Source organism: Dendrobates tinctorius, unplaced genomic scaffold (genome assembly GCF_039654945.1).
Source record: "Dendrobates tinctorius isolate UK_male_01 unplaced genomic scaffold, ASM3965494v1 ptg000160l, whole genome shotgun sequence".
Classification (NCBI taxonomy): domain Eukaryota; kingdom Metazoa; phylum Chordata; class Amphibia; order Anura; family Dendrobatidae; genus Dendrobates; species Dendrobates tinctorius.
Genome location: NW_027361827.1, coordinates 17346625 through 17366619, shown reverse-complemented (window position 1 = coordinate 17366619; position 19995 = coordinate 17346625). Strand labels below are relative to the sequence as shown.

The following is a 19995-nucleotide window of genomic DNA, read 5'->3' as shown; positions in this document are numbered from 1 at the left end:
TTTAAATAAGCATGTGTGTACAGCTTGGAAACATAAGCATGTGAAAAAATTGCTATTGCATTTTTAAAATGCAGAATCAAAACTTTTCTGCACTATAAAATCCACATTAAAAACGTGGCTTCAAATCTTGACATGAGGGTACTCGTGATTCAAGTGAGCTCGAACCTACCCGTAAATTCCCCTGAATGAACCCCATCCACCAAATTATAACGAACACACCTTCCCCCATTAAATACACCAGACAACTAATGGATTTAATGGCCACAACAGCCTTTTATTAACAAGTATTACAAACATTTACTTAACATTTCCAAACAATTTTACCATAGGAGGCCCCAAAGTTTGAAAGCCACCAATTCTCAGAAAGTTCCACCTTGGTCCCAGGTTGAGTCTTAGGCTACTTTCACACATCCGGTGTGTGGGGTCCGGCGGCATGCAGCGAAAAGCCGGGCCGCCGGATCCGGCCTGCAGCCGTGACATCGGATGTGTATGCGGCGTCTGATACGGCTCCGACATGATTTAAAGGAGCCGCAGGAGGAGGTGGACAGAGGCAGCCGCTGAGAGACAGCTGCTGAAAGGGAGGTGAGGGGAGGGGAGGGGAGAGGGGAGGGGAGGGGAGAGGGGGGTGGAGAGAGAGACATGGGGGGTTAACACTTAGTGTCCAGGCAAGAGAATCTCTCTCTTGCCGGGCACTTGTGGGGTTAACCCCACAGAGAGATCTCTCTCTCTCACCCAGACACTGTGAGTGTTAACCCCACAAGTGCCCAGCGAGAGAGATCTCTCACAAGTGTCCGGGTGACAGAGAGAGATCTCTCTCTTTCGCCGGGCACTTGTGGGGTTAACACTCACAGAGTCTGGGCATGCGCTGTGGAAAAAGCCGGTCCGGCGCTGACAAAAAACGTTGCAGAGAACGTTTTTTGCATATGCCGGACGGCTAATTTTTGCCGTGTCCGGCAGCAACCGGACACGACGCATAACCATCCGGCACGATGCGGCGACCATGAAAGCTTATGGGACAAAACCGGATCCGGTGCTGGATCTGGTTATGAAAAATTTCGCCGCATCGTGCCGGATTACAAAAACCGGATGTGTGAAAGAGGCCTTACCCCCAGCCGTTGAACACCAGCTCGGAGGCATACCGTAGTCAACCCTGCCAGACCGAACCCAATGACGGGTCCCCTGATTATCCATCCATTCCACGGGATTAATTCACCCCGTCCACTTCAATTCCCCCATACGGAGTCCAGGACCTGTTAAGATCCCCCCCACCAAATCACCATTCCACAGATCCACCAACTTTGAGGACCTCCCCCCACGCCCTGCTGCCATGACAAAGACAATATAAATTTAAAGTCCTTCCTGCAGACCTCACCGAATTTATGAAACGACCAACCCCAAACAAACAGGCAAAAAATAAAAAAAAATAAAAAATTACCCCATAACGACAATGCACCAGTCATCCCCACTCCAATAACCCCAGGCATAAAAGGGCGGGTGGGTGGGAAATTCTTCCTTACAGCGAGGGGGTCCCTAAGATGGCTCCTGAATTAAAATGGCCGAATCCTATATACTGGCCCTCTAACCCTCCCCCTCCCTAGTCCTACCCCCCCTCGGATTAACCCCTCCTCACGCCTAGCTCCAACCACGAAAAACCCCCAACCTCCTAAATCACACCTCCTAAGATTATTAACTCCTCACTAGCCCAGATCCTAGACGCTCACGCTATTCCCACTATACCCTGTCATGTCAGCCTCCTGATGATGCCAGGGGCCCAGCACGGCTTCTCTGGACCAAATAAGCATCAAATAATGGAGAAAAGACATAAAGAATGCAGCAAACATGCAATAATCAGAGGTGATTGTTATTGCATTGTGTGGTGAGGACACCTGCAAAAAAACAAGAAGTAGAAAAAAGCAACATTTACTCTACATAATAAAAAGGCCTAAGCGATACATTTTTATTACATTTTTTATGGGTTTAATGGAGAAAAAAATCAATTACCGTATTTTTCCAACCATAAGACGCACTTTTTTCCCCCAAAATTTTGGGGGAAAGTGGGGGGTGCGTCTTATGGTCGCAATATACTAACCTGCGGTGCGGTGGTGGCAGCGGGCGGGGCTCTGCGGTGCGAGGGTGGCGGCGGGCTGTGCTCCAGTGCAGGGGCGGCGGCTCCGCCGGCATTTCCTCGCAGCCCGGAGGCCCCTGCACATCCCTTGCTGGCCACCGCCATGTTGCGGTGGCCTCCGGGAACATGGACACCGGAAAGATGGCCGCCGGTCTGGGGACGGCGCATGCGCGGGTTCAGATCTCGTCCCGAGATCTCGGGGGACGAGATTCAAATCTCGGCAACGAGATCTCGGCAACGAGATCGCCGGACCGGCGGCCATCTTTCCGGCGTCCATGTTCTCGGAGGCCACCGCAACATGGCGGCAGCCAGCAAGGGATGTGCGGGGGGCCTCCGGGCTGCGAGGAAATGCCGGCGGAGCCGCCGCCCCTGCACAGGAGCACAGCCCGCCGCCACCCTCGCCCCGCAGAGCCCACCTGCCCCAGCTCAGCACAGGCCACCTGCCCCAGCAAAGCTGCCCCAGCACAGCACAGCTGCCCCTGCCCCAGCACAGCTGCCCCTGCCCCAGCCCCAGCACAGCTGCCCCAGCACAGCTGCCGCTGCCCCAGCACAGCCCCCCCAGCACAGCCCACCTGCCCCAGCCCCAGCGCAGCTGCCCCAGCACAACCAACCTGCCCCAGCACAGAGCCACCACCGCACGAGCCTGGACCACTGAATGACCCCTGTGACTACTCCTCCACCTGTGCCGGATCCCTTCCCAGGTAGGCTGAATTCGGACTGTAAGACGGATCCCCATTTGACACATTATTATTTTTTTCCCTATTTTCCTTCTGAAAATTGGGGTGCGTCTTATGGTCCGGTGCGTCTTATAGTCTGAAAAATACGGTACTCAATTTTTTTTTTTTACATCATTCACAATCACCGTAAATAATCTGATCACTGTGTTGTGTGGGTTGTTGGGATTACTGAGACACCGAATATGCTTGTTATCTGCTGATTTGTGATATTTATTATTTTTTTTAAAACGCGCTATAAAAATTACCTTGTGGTAATAGTTTTTCATTTTTCATCACCCATGCCTGCCAGTGCTTGCCAGTCTATACATCAGCTACTGCAGCTACAGTAGTCGCCTGCACCTGTCGTTACAATGTCCTGTTCGCCTTTGGGGTCAGCTGCTACAGCCAGACACCGCCCTGGAGTGGCACCTGGCAGCTACCTGCCGCACAAACCTGACCACACCACTAGAGGCTCCAGTGAACACCAAGGTAGCTGCTTAGTCAGACCCCTTCCAGGGTAGTCTGGTTTGTGGCACAGTGGGGGCAAGAGAGTTACACTAAGCATGCTTCAATGTACTTTATGTGGATAAAATTTGTATAAGCCATCCTATTTAAAAAAGCCTGTAATGCATGCCTAAAGGAAAGCAAAAAAAAAAGATTATTGCTCTGTGCATGAATTTCCTGTAATGACACAATGTCCCTGTTAGACTGATAAAAGTAGGCTTACTATTGAAGAGTAAACCCTCATAGCTGGCTGATCCAGAGATTCCACTGTTAGCAGAAGGCATTTGCTGGCGTGGGCAGTGTCATGTAGGCAGGCTGTTACATTCACTAAAGCACTTCACAATGTAGCAGACAGTCATATGGAGAACACAAGCATCTGATGGTAGTAATTAATTTCAGCACTGCTTTTCTTTGCAGAGAAGAAGGAATTCTAATAACTCCATAACATGGGTGAAGAGCGAAGACAAGCAATGAAAAGAAATAAATGAAACAGCCAAAAAGAAAGCATCACATTTCATAAACCTGTTAGGGCTGGTACTCCTAGAACAAGGAGTAAGTTCTAAAGAGAGGAAAATGATCTGGGAAAGAATTAAGAGATGTTCTGAGGTCGCATTATCTTGGTGAGGAATAGTGCTACTTATACAGATGAATGATTGTTTTTGGCTATTTTTGTGAAGTCCCCATTTAAGCCAGTGAACAGGGACAGCTCATCATTGGCCTGCTAGCCAATAATAATCTTTAATAATCTTTATATAGCGCTAGCATATTCCGCAGCGCTTTACAGTTTGCACACATTATCATCACCGTCCCTGATGGGGCTCACAATCTAAATTCCCTATCAGTATGACTTTGGAATGTGGGAGGAAACCGGAGTATCCGGAGGAAACCCACGCAAACACGGGGAGAACATACAAACTCCTTGCAGATGTTATTCTTGGTGGGATTTAAACCCAGGACTCCAGCGCTGCCAGGCTGCAGTAGTAACCACTGAGCCACCGTGCTACCCTATAATAGAAACTAAAGACCCGTACATGTCATCCATGGTGAAGGTCTAACTTCTAAAACCAACTTTTGTAAGTGTCTTCTTAACAGGTAATAAAAGTTAAAAAAGTTGTTTTGGCACAACCCCTTCAACATGAATCTCAAATAATGAGGCTGCAGGGTGTCTCTCAGCCATGATAAGTGTCCAACAGAGTGGCAAGCCCAGAAGACAAAGCAACCGAATGACACCAGAAACCTCTTCTGCAAAGCATCTTACCACTGCCTATGTACCCCAAATACTCACTCGACATGGCTGTAATAATTATTGAAGGTACCCTATACTTTCTCCCTGCGATGGTATTATTTCTTCAAGGAGAATTGGTTCCTTTTATTAGGGTTTGAATACAGAAGACCAGGTACACACAAAGCAGTTTTGTGCATTTTTTGAGGGTTTGTTATATACAGCAAGAAATAATTCCTAAAAAGAAGAAACACAATTACACTTCTCCAGTTTTTTGGCTCTAGATCTGCTTCTGTGCTCATTAAAAAAGCATTTTGACACCTTTAACTCCACCATAGGAAGTTGTGTCATGTGATCTTCAGTCTGACAACTAGTCCAGTACAAAGGGTATAGGGAAGCAGGGCTGTGGAGTGGGTAAGCCAAACCACCCACTCGGACTTCCCAGTTTCCCTGACTCCTGACCCCACAGCACTGCCTCACTACGAAGCATGCACATAAAATGCAGCACAGATTCATCTCAACTTTTCCAAATTATTATGAAAAAAATTTACAGCACATCCTGCATTGTACTACTAAACCCAATTTATTATGTATTTTAGGAGTCTGAGTCGCTTCATTTTATCCCGACTTCTTGAACTCTAACTCCATCAAAGTGGACACCGACTGACTCCAACTCCACAGCCCTGTAGGCAAGTAATTTGTTACATGCTCGTTAACCTTTGACATACCCCATGAAACAAACAAACTGCACAGCAAAATTGGATTAAATTGGCCACAGCAGCCTTTTTATTCAAATTTTTTTGAACCATATTGCAAAAAATTGGAAAGGTGGTCCTCGAAGCACATACAAAGACCTGTATACTATTCCTACGTTGGCTGAGATTGTAATTTGCCTCTAGCCACTAAGCACCAGTTCAGAGACACCTGTAAGGCTGAGTTTACACGTGGCGTTTTTTTCGCGTTTTTTTAACCGCGCAATTTTTCCTCGAAAACGCGAAAAATAAGCATCCCATGCATTCCTATGGGATTCCGCAATGTTGTGCTAATGCTGCGGTTTTTACCGCGGCGGAATCGCTTTGCGGTAAAAACCGCAGCATGCTCATTAATTTTGCGGAATCGTGGCGATCCCGCACCCATAGGAATGCATTGTTCCGCTTACTTTCCGCATGTGGCTGTGCACACCATGAGAAAAGTAAGCAGAACAATTGCGGATGGTACCCACGGTCCGGAGGAGAGGAGACTGTCCTCCGGGCTTTGGGTACCATATCCCTGTAAAAAATAGAATTTAAAATAAAAAATATTGCTATTCTTACCTTCCGACATCCCGCGCAGCCTTCCCGCCTCTCTCCACGCTCCAGTTCCCAGTAAGCCTTTGCGAAAATGCTCGTGATGGCGTCCGTTCTCGCGGGATCGCGAAGTCTTGCGGTCATTCGCGCGACATCATCGCGAATTACCGCGAGACGTCGCGATCCCGCGAGAACGGATGTCATCGCGGGCATTTTCGCAAAGGATTACTGGGAACGGGAGTGTGGAGAGAGGCAGGAAGGCTGCGCGGGACGTCGGAAGGTAAGAATAACACCATTTTTTATTTTTTTTTATTTTTTTTTACATTTTATCTTTTACTACTGACGCTGCATAGGCAGCCTCAGTAGTAAAAAGTTGGTCACACTCGTCAAACACTATGTTTGACGAGTGTGACCAACCTGTCAATCAGTTCTCCAAGCGATGCTACAGATCGCTTGGAAAACGCTAGCATTTTGCAAGCTAATTACGCTTGCAAAATGCTAGTTTTTCCACGGGAAAATCGCGGGAATTTAAGATGCGATTTTCCTGCGGAATGGAATTCCGGAACTCTCGCGGTAATTTCCGTGAGAGTTCCGCTACGTGTGAACCCAGCCTTAGCTAACCTGTCAAATGACATATTCCACCACTTTCATTCCTTCAACCTGGGATTATTCTACTGCCCACCTGCGGGAGTTACTTCATTGATGGCTGTCCTTTTTTGAGGGTCCCCACCCAAATGGCCTTGCCCTTTAACATGAAACTCCCACTCTTCTGACCACTTAACCACTTTGATGCCTTCATTCCCCTTAGGCCGGGATCACACACTGCGAGATACGGCCGAGTCTCGCAGGTTAAAACCAAGCTCTGGCGCCGGCACTCCGGAGTGGAGCGTGCAGCCGCACAGCAATACATGGAGCTGCACGCTCCGCTCCGGAGTGCCGGCACCAGAGCTTGGTTTTAACCTGCGAGACTCGGCCGTATCTCGCTGTAGTGTGACTCTGGCCTTACTCAGATTCCTGCACTAACCCTGTCATGCCGGCCTCCCTTTTAAACCTGTGGGGCCCAGTACGATCTTTCTTGACCTAATATATAGATACAGGAAAGATGTATATCTTTGTACCGTGTTAGCCAGTAGATAGAAAAATATTCAGGATTGAGAGTCCTCAGTGGTTGATACCTTTTAATGGCTAACTGAAAAGATGGTAACACATTGCAAGCTTTCGAGACTACTCAGGTCTCTTCATCAGGCTAGACTAATACAAAATCTGAAGTCACATATTTATGCACAATACAGCCTAGAAAAAATGCAATAGATAAGACAAGTGACGTGAAGCAGAACTATCAATATGGGAGAGGGAGAAACATAAATATAAACATTGGACCAGTTCATAGATAAGGAGTCCGGATGATTTATGGTCCTCTGATTGGGGTCTAGTTCTGTGTTGTGATGCCCCCACACGGTTTTAAAAGGAAATTCCTTAATTGATGTAAAAAGACATAAATCCATGCAACACATTCATTCCAGCACTGAGAGTGTCAAAGTTCATCATAAATTTGTACTCCCAAACTATATAGATAGAAAGTCAGTTTCTGACTTCCTGCATACTACAGGAGTCTTCCACTTCCCATGCATCACTACACGTCTTCTTCCTTTTGTATGTATTCCATGCAACTCAAGGTACAGAAACTGTCTTTTATTCTACTCATGTAAAATATTGTGATTGGTTGCTATTGGCAGCAAAGCCAGTTTTTAATTTAAAATGTTTAAAAATCTAACCTATAATTTTATAAAAGAGCAGTGATATATTGACAGCACGATGAAGATTCATCACAGGATATATGGAGATTGCTGTAAACATAACACGATACACTGAGACTCTGCAGTATAAATCACATAGGATACACTGAGACTCTGCAGTATAAATCACATAGGATACACTGAGACTCTGCAGTATAAATCACATAGGATACACTGAGACTATGCAGTTTACATCACTTAGATTATACTGAGACTGTTCTATACTTCACATTAGATACACTGAGACTATGCTGTACATATGACATAAAAAAATCAACTCTCTGCTGACCTTCCTGTATATTTCACATATAATAAACTGAGACTGTGCTGTATTACCTGTATACATCACATAGGATGTACTGAAACTGTGCTGTACACGTCACATAAGATAACTGAGACTGTGTTGCATACATCTCATAGGATATACAGGCTCTGCTGTACACGTCACATAAGATACACTGAGTCTGCTGTATACATCACATAGGAGACACTGTGACTGCTGTATACATCACATAGGAGGAGAGTACAGATAATCGAAAACCTTTTTTTAAAAAAATTTTGCTCGATTGTAAAATACAGCACAAAATATCTTTTGCATTTTGTAGCTTAGTATTCGTACTTAGGTCATAAATCGCTCAAGGAAAGGCAATGAAAAAGTGTTAGGACTCTAAGGCTATGTTTATGATTATTTGGTGAGTTTTTGATGTTGCAGATTTTCTGCAGCAATTACTGTACCTATTAGGTAAATTGAGTTACTTGTGTTTTTTATTGCATTCTTTACATGAGTTTTTATAGCTTTTTGATGCAGTTATTGTTTCTTTTTAGTATGTCATGTCCTAAATAAAACTTTATTTATACAGTCATGTGCGAATTACACGCTTTTTTTAATGTTTTTAATGCATTTCCGCAGTGGAAATGTACTAAAACACATGTTCGTTTTTTAATCTGCAAATTGTTTGCATTTCATACAATTCTAAGGGGAAAAGTGAGAGTACTAGTAAGAAAAACGTGCACCGCAGGTCAGTTTAAGCTGCTTAACAAAAGAAAAGCACAGTGGCAAAGGGATTTTTAAACAAATCATCCTCTTTGCTGGAACTGTAAGACACTGCGTTTTTTGGGCAGCGAAAACATGCAATGTCAAAGTTCATCATGGGAACTTAACCTAATGATGCAAACAGATTGACACTGACGCACCCTTAAGGCCCCTTTACATTTAGCGATGCACCAGTGATCCCGACAACGACACGACCTGGTCAGGATCGTTGGTGCATCGCTAAATGGTCGCTAGTGAGCTGCCACACAGGCAGATCTCACAGCGATGTAGCGACACAGCAACGGTTGTTACTTACCTTTCAGACGCTGCGATTCTGATGTCCTCCCGCCCGCGTCCACGCGTCACTCGTTGGCGCCAGCAGGAAGCCCTGCAGGAAGCGCCCGACGAGAAATGGAGCTGCACGATCTCGCGTGATCAGCGACAGACAGCGGAGGAGCCGGTTGGAGGTAAATATCACACATAGCGATATCGCTAGCGATATCGCTGCTGCATCACAAAATCGGCGATATCGCTATGTGTAAAGTCCCCTTTAGAGTCTTTATTTACTTAAAGAGGTTGGCCACTACTTTTATACTGTTGACCTAACCTATCTAACACCTGGCACCCTTGTCGATAGGCCATTATTGATTTGAATAGGAGGTATATGTTCATTGCCAAGCCTAGGCCAATACCAGAAGATGGAGCAGCTCAGTAAGTGAGTATCCCGGCCTGCTGCCGCCACCACTGATAACCACTGATCAGCGGGTGTGCCGGGTGTCGGACCCCAGTCAATCAGACATTGATGATCTATCCTTAGGATAGGTCATCAATGTAAAAGTAGTGGACAATCTCTTTAAAGGACGGTACAAGAATTAAGAACCACGATGAATATATTCATGATGATCTTTGATACAGGATGAGAGTAAAAATGAAACCATGCATATAATGGAGATGTAAGATTCATCCTACACGTACAATAAATTCTTAACAACCACCATGCAGCCAACAGTCTAAAAACAAGATTTTGCTAGAAAAATAACCTTAAAAGTGAGATGGAGATTATAAATGAACACATACGATGTAAGGCATTATCTTATTTACCTTTGGACATTTTTTTCAAGTAACTTCAATCTCTCTTCATCTTCATCACATTGTCTCCTTCTAGCCTCTTCCTCTTCCGCTGAACCTGCCGGTGCTCCTTGCATAAGCCATTTCTCTCTGAGGGATTTGGACTGGAATAAAGACAGAAGGATAGATATTCAAATGTGGACATAAAAATTAAAGAACTGCAGAATATGTAATCATCTTGCAACACATTATATGCATCAAATATTTCTTCGTTTAAGAATGCTTTTACTATGTATTTTGCTTACCCCTTTTAATTACAGCCTTTTAAGCTTTAAAATAAGAGTAGACATAGGTTTCCATGACAAGACAGCACAGGAATACAGATTTTACTGTTAAACTTCTCCTGTTTGGCAAGAAAACATAGTTATATTGTATTTATAAAGTATATGTATACCATATTTATTTACAATGACTCTCTCACCAACAATTATTTAAGTTTATGTCACTTTGTTACATCATTGCCTTTTTAGAAGTGAACCATGACATTGAAAAGGTTTTCAGATTTTTGAAAAAACCCCTGTCCTGAGGCGGTTTGTTTTAAAAAACAAACATACAAACCTACGGACAAACAAACAAACTGTGCTTTACTCATCCTCCCTGGGCCAGCACAGTGCTTGAGCCATTTAGATCCACCAACATCACCGATTAACTGCAATGCTGTCGATACACCGCCAGTGCCGCAAACAATAAAAACTACCAGGGGCACAGGTAAAGATCAAGCAAAGAGTTCACCTTATGATGTGGACCCGGTAAGCCCTAGGTCCAGGTGGGCACATGGACCCAGAGTGTCAGTGTAGTTGGCAATGGCATGTGAGGAGCAAGGATGTGGCACTCACAGGAGTCCTGATAACAGCAGAAGAGAAGTCAGCAGAGTAGCAGGTATAGAAGCCGGTTAGCACGGTGTGCACAGCAGCTGGGGAATACTAAACTAGAGTCTGGGATAACAATCTGAAGACACAGGTGTGTTTCCTGATGGATCTTAAAAGGCATAGGAAGATGATGTCACATGCCCAGCAACCTGCAAAACTCAATGTCGAGCACAACAGAGGCCAGAGGACCAAGGTGAGGGGAGCAAATGTAAGGAGGTGGCTGGGAACCTCACGTGCCTCCTCTCAACTGGACGCTGTTTGCACAATTACAAGCGGCACCTCATTGTTCTTTAATGTGAAATGTAATGCTTATATACTGTGATATCATGTATTTTCCATGTATTATGTATATGTTTAGGATTCTGGATAGAAGTTAGCATAGAGTAATTGTGAGGTTAGAATAGAAGGGGGCACATTAGTGAATAGGATAGATAATAGTGTTAGTTTAGGTACAGGCAGCAAGGGGTTATTCAGTGGACAGGAGTTAGAGCAAAGCAGCACAGAGCAGGGAGGTATAGGACAGGCAATTCCTGATTAGAGGGAGAAGCCCAGGCAGCCTGCCTAGGGCAGGTTGTGTGAGAAGCAGTGGAGCAGACAGGAACTGGCTGTAGGGATAAGTCTGCTACAGCAGTAAGGGGCCCCAAGCGAAGAATAGTGCAGTCGGGCACCAGCTCAACAGGACCATCCCCAGAATGATCCGGGTCTAAGACCGGGGCTGGAGCAGCTGGGATGATGTTCCCGGCACCTTTCCCAATTGGAACCGGATGAGGGGCTGACAGGGAGCTGGTGACATGGAGGGCATAGATTGGACCCCGACTGTCCAAGGTTTACTGGAACTGGGATGTCAGGAGTCGGAGTGCCAGAACTGGAAGGAACTCTGACAGTAATTGTAAGAGTTCTGCTGCACACTTTGCATGTGCAGCAGAAAGGACTTTGCATTTCATCTGTGGGGCACCAGGCTGCTATCCAGAAGTGGCCAGTCCCTAGCACCGTGCGGGATCTCCAGGCCTTCCTTGGACTCACCGGGTACTACCGACGGTTTGTCAAAGATTTCGGAAAGGTGGCGGGTCCTCTGAATGAACTGCTGAGGGGGACCGCCTGTTAGGGCTGGCGGAATGCACCAAATTATAAAGTAGTAGTAGGTGCGTTCGCAGCCCGGGGTCCACCGTGCAGAGGTGGTACACTGCTGCTAGACAATGGCGGAAGAATAGAGCGGCGTGAAAACAGTCACACGTGGGTTACGTCACCCAGTGTGAACAGGAGCGGACTCTGTTAATTCACAGAGCCGCACAACCGCTGAACGTGGATGTCGGAGCCTGTTAAGCTCACAAAGCCCGGCCAAAGAGGGCACAGCACTCACTCCTTATAGTTTGAAAATACAGTCTTTCCTAGCGCATGGCCGAGCGGCCATGCGACCCTTTTATAGCCGCGAGCGTCCGGGACCTTCCTGTCTTCTCGGATGGGCCAATACGAACAGGAGCAGGACCTGAGCACGTGACCTTCGATCTCCAATGGGAGATCACTCCATGGGCATGCTCAGTGGCCCGACATGAGGACTTAGTCCCTGGAGAATCTCATTGCTGAGCAGCATCTATTGCCATAGCTGAGCCAGAGGTGGCAGCAGCAAGCAAACCCACGGAGCTGGTCTGGGCAGAACGCCGGGACTGACGAGTTTGCTGAGCAACCTCCTCTGCTGCTCGAGAACAATGGGAGACCGCTGGAAGTAAGGCTCGGGATTCCCGCTGTGCAGCGACAGGAACCCGACGCCTAACATTACCCCCCCTCCTAGGGCCCCCTCCTCTCTGAGCCTCGCTCCGCTCAAATTCCGCAATGAGAAGAGGAGCGTGGATGTTCTCCACCGGCTCCTAGGTCCATGACCCTTCCAATGCCCCGCATCATCTTGCATCCCACGATGGCACTGACCTCAAACTCGTCTGACGACAGGTCAGATATCCCGGCAGATGGCTCAGAAAACCGTGACATGTGAACCGGCTTGAGGAGAGACACATGAAATGTGTCCGAGATGGCCAAGTGTGGTGGAAGAGCCAGGCAGTAGACCACAGGGTTGATCTGCTCGAGAACCTTCAAAGGACCAATATAGCGTGGTGCGAACTTAGCGGATTCCACCCGCAGCCTGATGTCTTGAGCAGAGAGCCACACAAAGTCGCCAGGGGCGAAGGTCAGAGCCGGGTGCCGGCGAGTGGCAGCGGGGACCTCATTCTCTCCTTGGAGGCCCGGATAGCATCCTGCGTGCGATCCCAAATGTCACATGCCTCCACCGCCCAGTCTGCCAACCTAGAGTCGGTGGACGACACAGGCATGGGCACGGGGACGCGCGGATGCTGGCCGTAATTTAAGAGGAAAGGGGTCTGACCGGTGGAGTCAGCCACAGCGTTGTTCAAGGCGAACTCCGTCCACGGCTGCAAGGATGCCCAATCATCCTGCCTGGCCGAGACAAAATGTCACAGATATGTCACCAGGGTCTGGTTGGCTCTCTCAACCAACCCGTTCATCTCGGGATGATAGGCCGAGGAGAGATTTAGCTCAATGCTGAGCAGAGAACAGAGCTCCGGTCGCTGACAATCTTATCCGGCATGCCGTGCAGGCGGAAAACATGTTTAATAAACAACGCTGCCAGGCCCCGTGCCGAAGGTAGCCAAGAGAGTGGTACCAGATGCACCATCTTGGAGAAATGATCGGTGATCACCCTTAATGACAGTGCTGCCGCTGGACTTGGGCAGACCCACCACAAAGTCCATACCGACCATCTCCCAAGGCCTGTCCGCAACCGGCAGAGGATAGAGTAACCCAGCAGGCTATTGCCAAGAGGGCCGATTATGGGTGCAAGAGACGCACGCCCGAATATAGTCCCTGACATCACGGGCCATATGCGGCCACCAGTACGTCCTCGCCAGAAGTTCAGAGGTCCGTTTGATCCCGAAATGGCCACCCACCCTGGACAAATGAGCCCAAGAGAGGACCTCCGGTCGCAGATGGGCAGGAACCAAAGTCTTGCCCGGAGGTACAGACTTGAGAGCAACCGGAGCCACGGTCCTCAGGCTCTCTGATGGGACTATCAGCCGAGGCTCCTCCTCCTCCAATGACACCACGGAGCGAGAAAGAGCATCGGCCCGGACGTTCTTCTCCCTGGAGAGAAAATGCAGTGTGAAATGAAATCGGGAGAAGAACAAGGACCATCTGGCCTGGCGAGAATTCAGCCGCTGGACTGTCTGTAAATAGACCAAATTTTTGTGGTCGGTGAACACCTGGAATGGGTGGCGAGCCCCCTCCAGGAGGTGTCTCCACTCTGAGAAGGCCAGCTTCATTGCTAGCAACTCCCAGGGTGTGGGAACACTACAGCCCATTGCCACAACTACCCCCGTGGCCAGTTGTGTAACCATAGGCCTGGGGAGGTTGGGTAAAGAGCAGTTTGTTTGTTTTTCCTCATAGATTGTAAGCTTGCAAGCAGGGCCCTCATTCCTCTTGGTATCTGTTGTGATCTATGTGATTATTGTTATGCTGTAATGTCTATCGTCTGTACAAGTCCCCTCTGAAATGTAAAGTGCTGCAGAATATGTCGGCGCTATAGAAATAAAATTTATTATTTTACAACAAAATAAATAGATCACACGTGATCATCTTCTATTAGGGGGTAATTTCTATACTAAACCTAGATAAGGCTGGGCCACATTGATTATCTGAACTTTTCAAAAGCATTTAGTGCCGCAATAAAGGTTGGTACATAAAATGAGAACATTGAGACAAAGGGAAAATATGTGTAATTAGGTTAATAACTGGCTCAGTGATAAGAAACAGAGGATGGTTATTAATTAAAACCCACTCTGGGTCTGCATTGGTCCCTCTTCTTTTTAAAATATTGTAAGACAGCGCTTACTTAACGTGTTGGAGGACACTCGCTTGGCAACGGGATTAAAGTACACAGGCACAGTTTCTCACATAAACAGTCTATTTCGGTTTATTTAGACTCATAAACTGCACCACGAACATTTCATTACATCACTTCACATACGGCTTCAACTCACAGTCACTAAACATGCCAGACTTCTCACTTCGTCCAGTTACCGTGGGTGAATGTACGCCGAACAGTTCATCAATGTCCAGTCCATGGAACACAGCAAACACCAACAGTCTGTTCCAATGGCAGATACTTCTCTGCCATTATTATAACCCCCTTTCTGGAGTTACCTTCCTGGAGCTACTGCTCCACTCACTGACCTCCGGTAAGTCCTGGTTCCCAGGGAAGCTGCCGAACTGGGATTACCGTCCTGGACAATGCCTTGTTCACCATGCCACCTGACAGTTCTAGACCCTCAGATGGACAGTAGCTTCCCCAAAGCAGTGCCGTCACAGACTCTGCTAGTCCATAGTCTCACCCTGTACTCTTCAGGAAGTCGTCTACTCCTGGGACTTTCCAACACATAGACCTTTCAGGACCTTAGAACAATGAACCATGTGACCCAACCCTGATCACATTATGTAGCTGTAACCACCCTCATAGGTGAGCGGTGTATGTGTGGTTAGTCAGTCCCACTCAGCTCTCTGACTAACCCTGTAAGCCCCCTAGTAAACAAAACAAACACTTGTGGAACTACAAGTCTCAGAACAACATTTCGGGCTAACAGCGCAGAGGATCTCCTCTGCGACACATACTGGCAATTTAAAATAATGCCGGTCACTGTCTCACCATCACATTTACGCATCCATGCATATCATGGGAAGCACATACAGCGCCCCCTAGCTTACAGTGGGCTTACAGTGCAGAGGATCTCCTCTGCGACACATACTGGCCATTTACAATAATGCTGGTCACTGTCTCACCATCACAGTTACGCATCCATGCATATCAAGAGGAGCACATACAGCGCCCCCTAGCTGTAACAAGGGTCACTGCCTCACAATATTATTAATGACCATTAAGAATAGATACAAAGTAAAAATAAAATATTTGCAGATGAAACTAAACTCTGCAAGGTAATCAGCACACAAGGGGATAATTTAATTTTACAGAGGGATTTATGTAAGCTGAGAGCCTGAGCTGAGAATTGGCACTTGAAGTTAAATGTAAATAAATATAAGATCATGCACTTGAAACAAGGAAATATGATTCAAAAATTGGTAGAAATCTCGGTAAAACTCTCACTGAAAAGGAAGGACTTGACGTGCATTTGTATTCAATCCCCTGTAGTATGATATCCCTAAATAGAATTCTGAGTGACCAATTGACTCCAGAAGTCACATAATTAGTAAATGGAGTCCAACTTTGTATAATTTATTTTCAGTATAACTACGGCTATTTTGTGAAGGTCTCAGAGGTTTGTTTGAGAGTATTAGGGATCAAAAGCCATAATGAAAAACAAAGAACACACCAAACAGGTGAGGGATAAAGTTGTGAAGAAGAGTAAAGCAGGGTTAGGTTATAAAAACATAGCCCAAGCTCTGAACATCTCACCGGGCACTGTTAAATCCATCCTCAAAAACTGATGGACAATAGCCAACCTACTAAGACATGGCCGTCCACATAAGCTGACATCCTAAGCAAGGAGAGCACTAATTAGAGAAGCAGCGAAGAGGCCCATGGTCACTCTGGGGGAGCTGTAGATATCCACAGCTCAGGTGGGGGAAATCTGTCCACAGGACAACTAGAGTGGGTAGTGCAAAAATTTCTACATCTCTGTTTTTTTTTCAGTCAAGATGGGGTGCAGAGTGTACATTAAAGAGAAAATAAAATGAACTTTTTTGAATAATTTACCAAATGGCTGCAATGAAACAAAGAGTAAAAAAAACTTTAAAGGGGTTTGAATACTTCCTGTACCCACTGTGTATTATATATATATATATATATATATACACACACGCACACACACACACACGTACCACCAATGAATTCCATAGTTTCCATACATATACTTAAAGGGAATCTGTGAGCAAGTTTTTGCTACCTCAATTGAGAGCAGCGTAATTTAGGCAAAGAGACCCTGATTCCAATTATATATTCCTTAGTTTACTATGTGCAGCAGTTGTGATACAATCAGCGTTTTTAGATGTAGCAGAGCTCACAATGCTTATCCTGCTCACACCACAGCTTTCTGTGTACATTGTATATTGACAGTAAGCTGCTAATTGATGCTGGGGGTGTGGTCGGATCAGGTATCAAGCCGGTACCAGTTCGGGCAGTGATAAGCTCCTGCTGATAAAACACTCATTGTATTGAAACAAGAGCACACAGCCTAAGAAGTGACACATTCCTGAAATCAGGGTCTCTGCCCCTACCCACATGCTACTCCCATTTTACCTAACACAAACATGCTGGCAGATGTCCTTTAATCTAATAAGCCTCGATATTGCAATAGCCCATAGCGCCTCTTTAGCACTCTCAAGATAACTACATATTTTGGAGATGAGCCTATTTTTTATAATTCTAGCCTTGGAAACTGTCTCTTCCTTCACATATTCATGGCAATAGACACCACCTACCTGGTGTCTTGAAATATGCAAAAATGAATATTACTGTGAAACTGCAGATATATGCACATCACCTTTGCACTGTGCCCATCTGCCATTAATAGTGGCTAACCTGCCCCGGCTTCTGTAAAGCAACATTGCAAAATATATAGAATGGCAAGCAGGGCGTTCTGCATCATGGTCTGGGTGACAAGCTGATATAATGAGCATTTTATATCCTCCTTCAGGTTCTCGCGGAAATGAAAGCATCTTACAAGAATCCCTTTATAGACTATGGCACCGTATCGTGTCTTATGGAAACACCCTAGAACATTTGTGTTTAGGCCATAAAAAAAAAAGTTGCTGTTATATAATGTATCCCTGGAAATTGTCATAAGACACATTACTATAATGAAGGCATTGCGAAGGTACAGACATATCTGATTGCACTGCAGAATATTCTAAGAATATATACTGTATACCAATATAATATTATTGGTTTGGATGCCAAATCCATATATATCACAGATATGACAGCGTTCTCATTAAAGCCTTTCGCTTGCAATGTTCCTGATTAGGGCAGATGCTTCATTCCCTCCATTGTCAGTGCTGCATGTAAGGAACACATGCTTGCTTCATGTATAACATGGATGATGGGTGGAAGGGCTTCTTCTCTACTGTCAGCTCTTACCTTTAGGTGCTGCAGTTGGAGAATTTGGTCTTCAAGCTGTTGTCTTTTGTCTTCAATCGCAGCCTGGCGTTTTCTTTTTTCCTTTGCAAGAGAAGAAAAGAAAAGACAGAGATGAGAAAATGTACAGCTGTGGTTGCCTTTCGGCAGCTGTTGGCATGTGCTAGCTCTGCTGTTCCCGGGGATAGAACATGCTATGTAGAAGCCTCCCTGATATGGAGAGGAAGCCACCAGCTCCCTCTCACTGATAGCTGCTGCACTCCCAGTTTAAAGGGACATTCATATATTATGTCACAGGCTCTAATACCAGAGCAGTCCTATAAAAACATTGTACTAATCACTTCTTAGGTTCCTGCACACCAGAATGTCACTGAATGTCTCCTCTTATATTTCGAAAGCGGCACCAACAAATATCTACAGATGAATAATGTACAGTGAAGGAAATAAGATCCCTTGCTGATTTTGTAAGTTTGCCCACTTACAAAGACATGAACAGTCTATCATTCTAAGGGTAGGTTAATTTCAACATTGAGAGATAGAATATCAAAAATAAAATCCAGAAAAATCACATTGTATAAATTGTATAAGTTTATTTGCATTTTGCAGTGAGAAATAAGTATTTGATCCCTCTGGCAAACAAGACTTAATACTTGGTGGCAAAACCCTTGTTGGCAAGCTCAGCAGTCAGACGTTTTTTGTAGCTGATGATGAGGTTTGCGCACATGTCAGGAGGAATTTTGGTCCACTCCTCTTTGCAGATCATCTCTAAATCATTAAGATTTTGAGGCTGTCGCTTGGCAACTCGGAGCTTCAACTCCCTCCATAAGTTTTCTATGGGTTTAAGGTCTGGAGACTGGCTAGGCCACTCCATGACCTCAATGTGCTTCCTTTTGAGCCACTCCTTTGTTGCCCTGGCTGTATGTTTTGGGTCACTGTCTTGCTGGAAGACCCAGCCACAACCCATTTTTAATGTCCTGGCAGAGGGAAGGAGGTTGTCACTCAGAATTTTATGGTACACATGCATCCATCCATTCTCCAATTGATGCGTTGAAGTTTTCCTGTGCCCTTAGCAGAGAAACACCTCCAAAACATAATGTTTCCACCTCCAACTTGATAGTGGGGACGGTGTTCTTTGGGTCATAGGCAGCATTTCACTTCCTCCAAACACAGCGAGTTGAGTTAATGTCAAAGAACTCAATTTATGTCTCATCTGACCACAGCACCTTCTTACAATCACTCATAGAATCATACAGGTGTTCATTGGCAATCCTCAGACAGGCCTACACATGTGCCTTCTTGAGCAGGGGGACCTTGCGGGCATTGCAGGATTGTAAACCTTTGCGGGGTAATGTGTTACCAATGGTTTTCTTGGTGACTGTGGTCCCAGCTGCCTTGAGATCATTAACAAATTCCCCCCATGTAGTTTTAGGCTGATCTCTCACCTTCCTCATGCTCAGGGATACCTCACGAGGTTAGATTTTGCATGGCGCCCCAGATCGATGTCGATTGACAGTCATTTTGTATTTCTTGAGTCTGACTGATTAATTGAGTCTGTGGACAGGAGTCTTTTGTAAAGGTGACTATGTAAGACAGCCATCTTTAACGCAGGTAACTTGTTGATTAGGAGCGTGTAACTGGTCTGTAGGAGCCAGAACTCTTAATGGTTGGTAGGGGAGCAAATGCTTATCTCTCTCTGGAGAATGCAAATAAATTTCTATAATTTATACAATGTGATTTTATGGATTTTATTTTTGATATTCTATCTCTCAGTGACAGTGTTAAAATTAACCTACCCTTAAAATTATAGACTGTTCATGTCTTTGTCAGTGGGCAAACTTACAAAATTAGCAAGGGATCAAATAATTATTTCCTTTACTGTATATCTATATAATGTCGGACTGGGGTGCCAAGGGCCCACCAGTAACATTGACTTTGGGGGGGTCCACTTCTCACCTGCATACAAATATTACACTACCCTCATTCACAAATTTACCTATATCTCTATATAATAATAAACTGGGTAGTTTAGTCAGTGAATGATGATATGCTGCTTTATTTCTGTACAGAGTGAATCAAGTTAATTATGTCCATATAGTGGGGTTAGAGGCCCAGATCTGCACAGGCGCTAACCAGGGAATTCCCCTGCTGCCCTATGGGCCAGTCTGA

The 19995-nt window shown here is 45.7% G+C and overlaps 1 protein-coding gene across 2 annotated transcripts in view; it reads right to left on the bottom strand.

Moving 5' to 3' along the window:
• Positions 1-19995, bottom strand: part of LOC141052448 (paralemmin-1-like) — a 276003-nt gene that overhangs the window by 60963 nt on the left and 195045 nt on the right. For both annotated transcript variants that reach the window (XM_073549684.1, XM_073549685.1), the window contains exons 2-3: positions 17833-17913; positions 9784-9914 (exon numbers count right to left, since the gene is read on the bottom strand). In XM_073549684.1, the coding sequence (XP_073405785.1) occupies positions 9784-9914; positions 17833-17913 (212 nt within the window). The remainder of the gene's footprint in view (positions 1-9783; positions 9915-17832; positions 17914-19995) is intronic.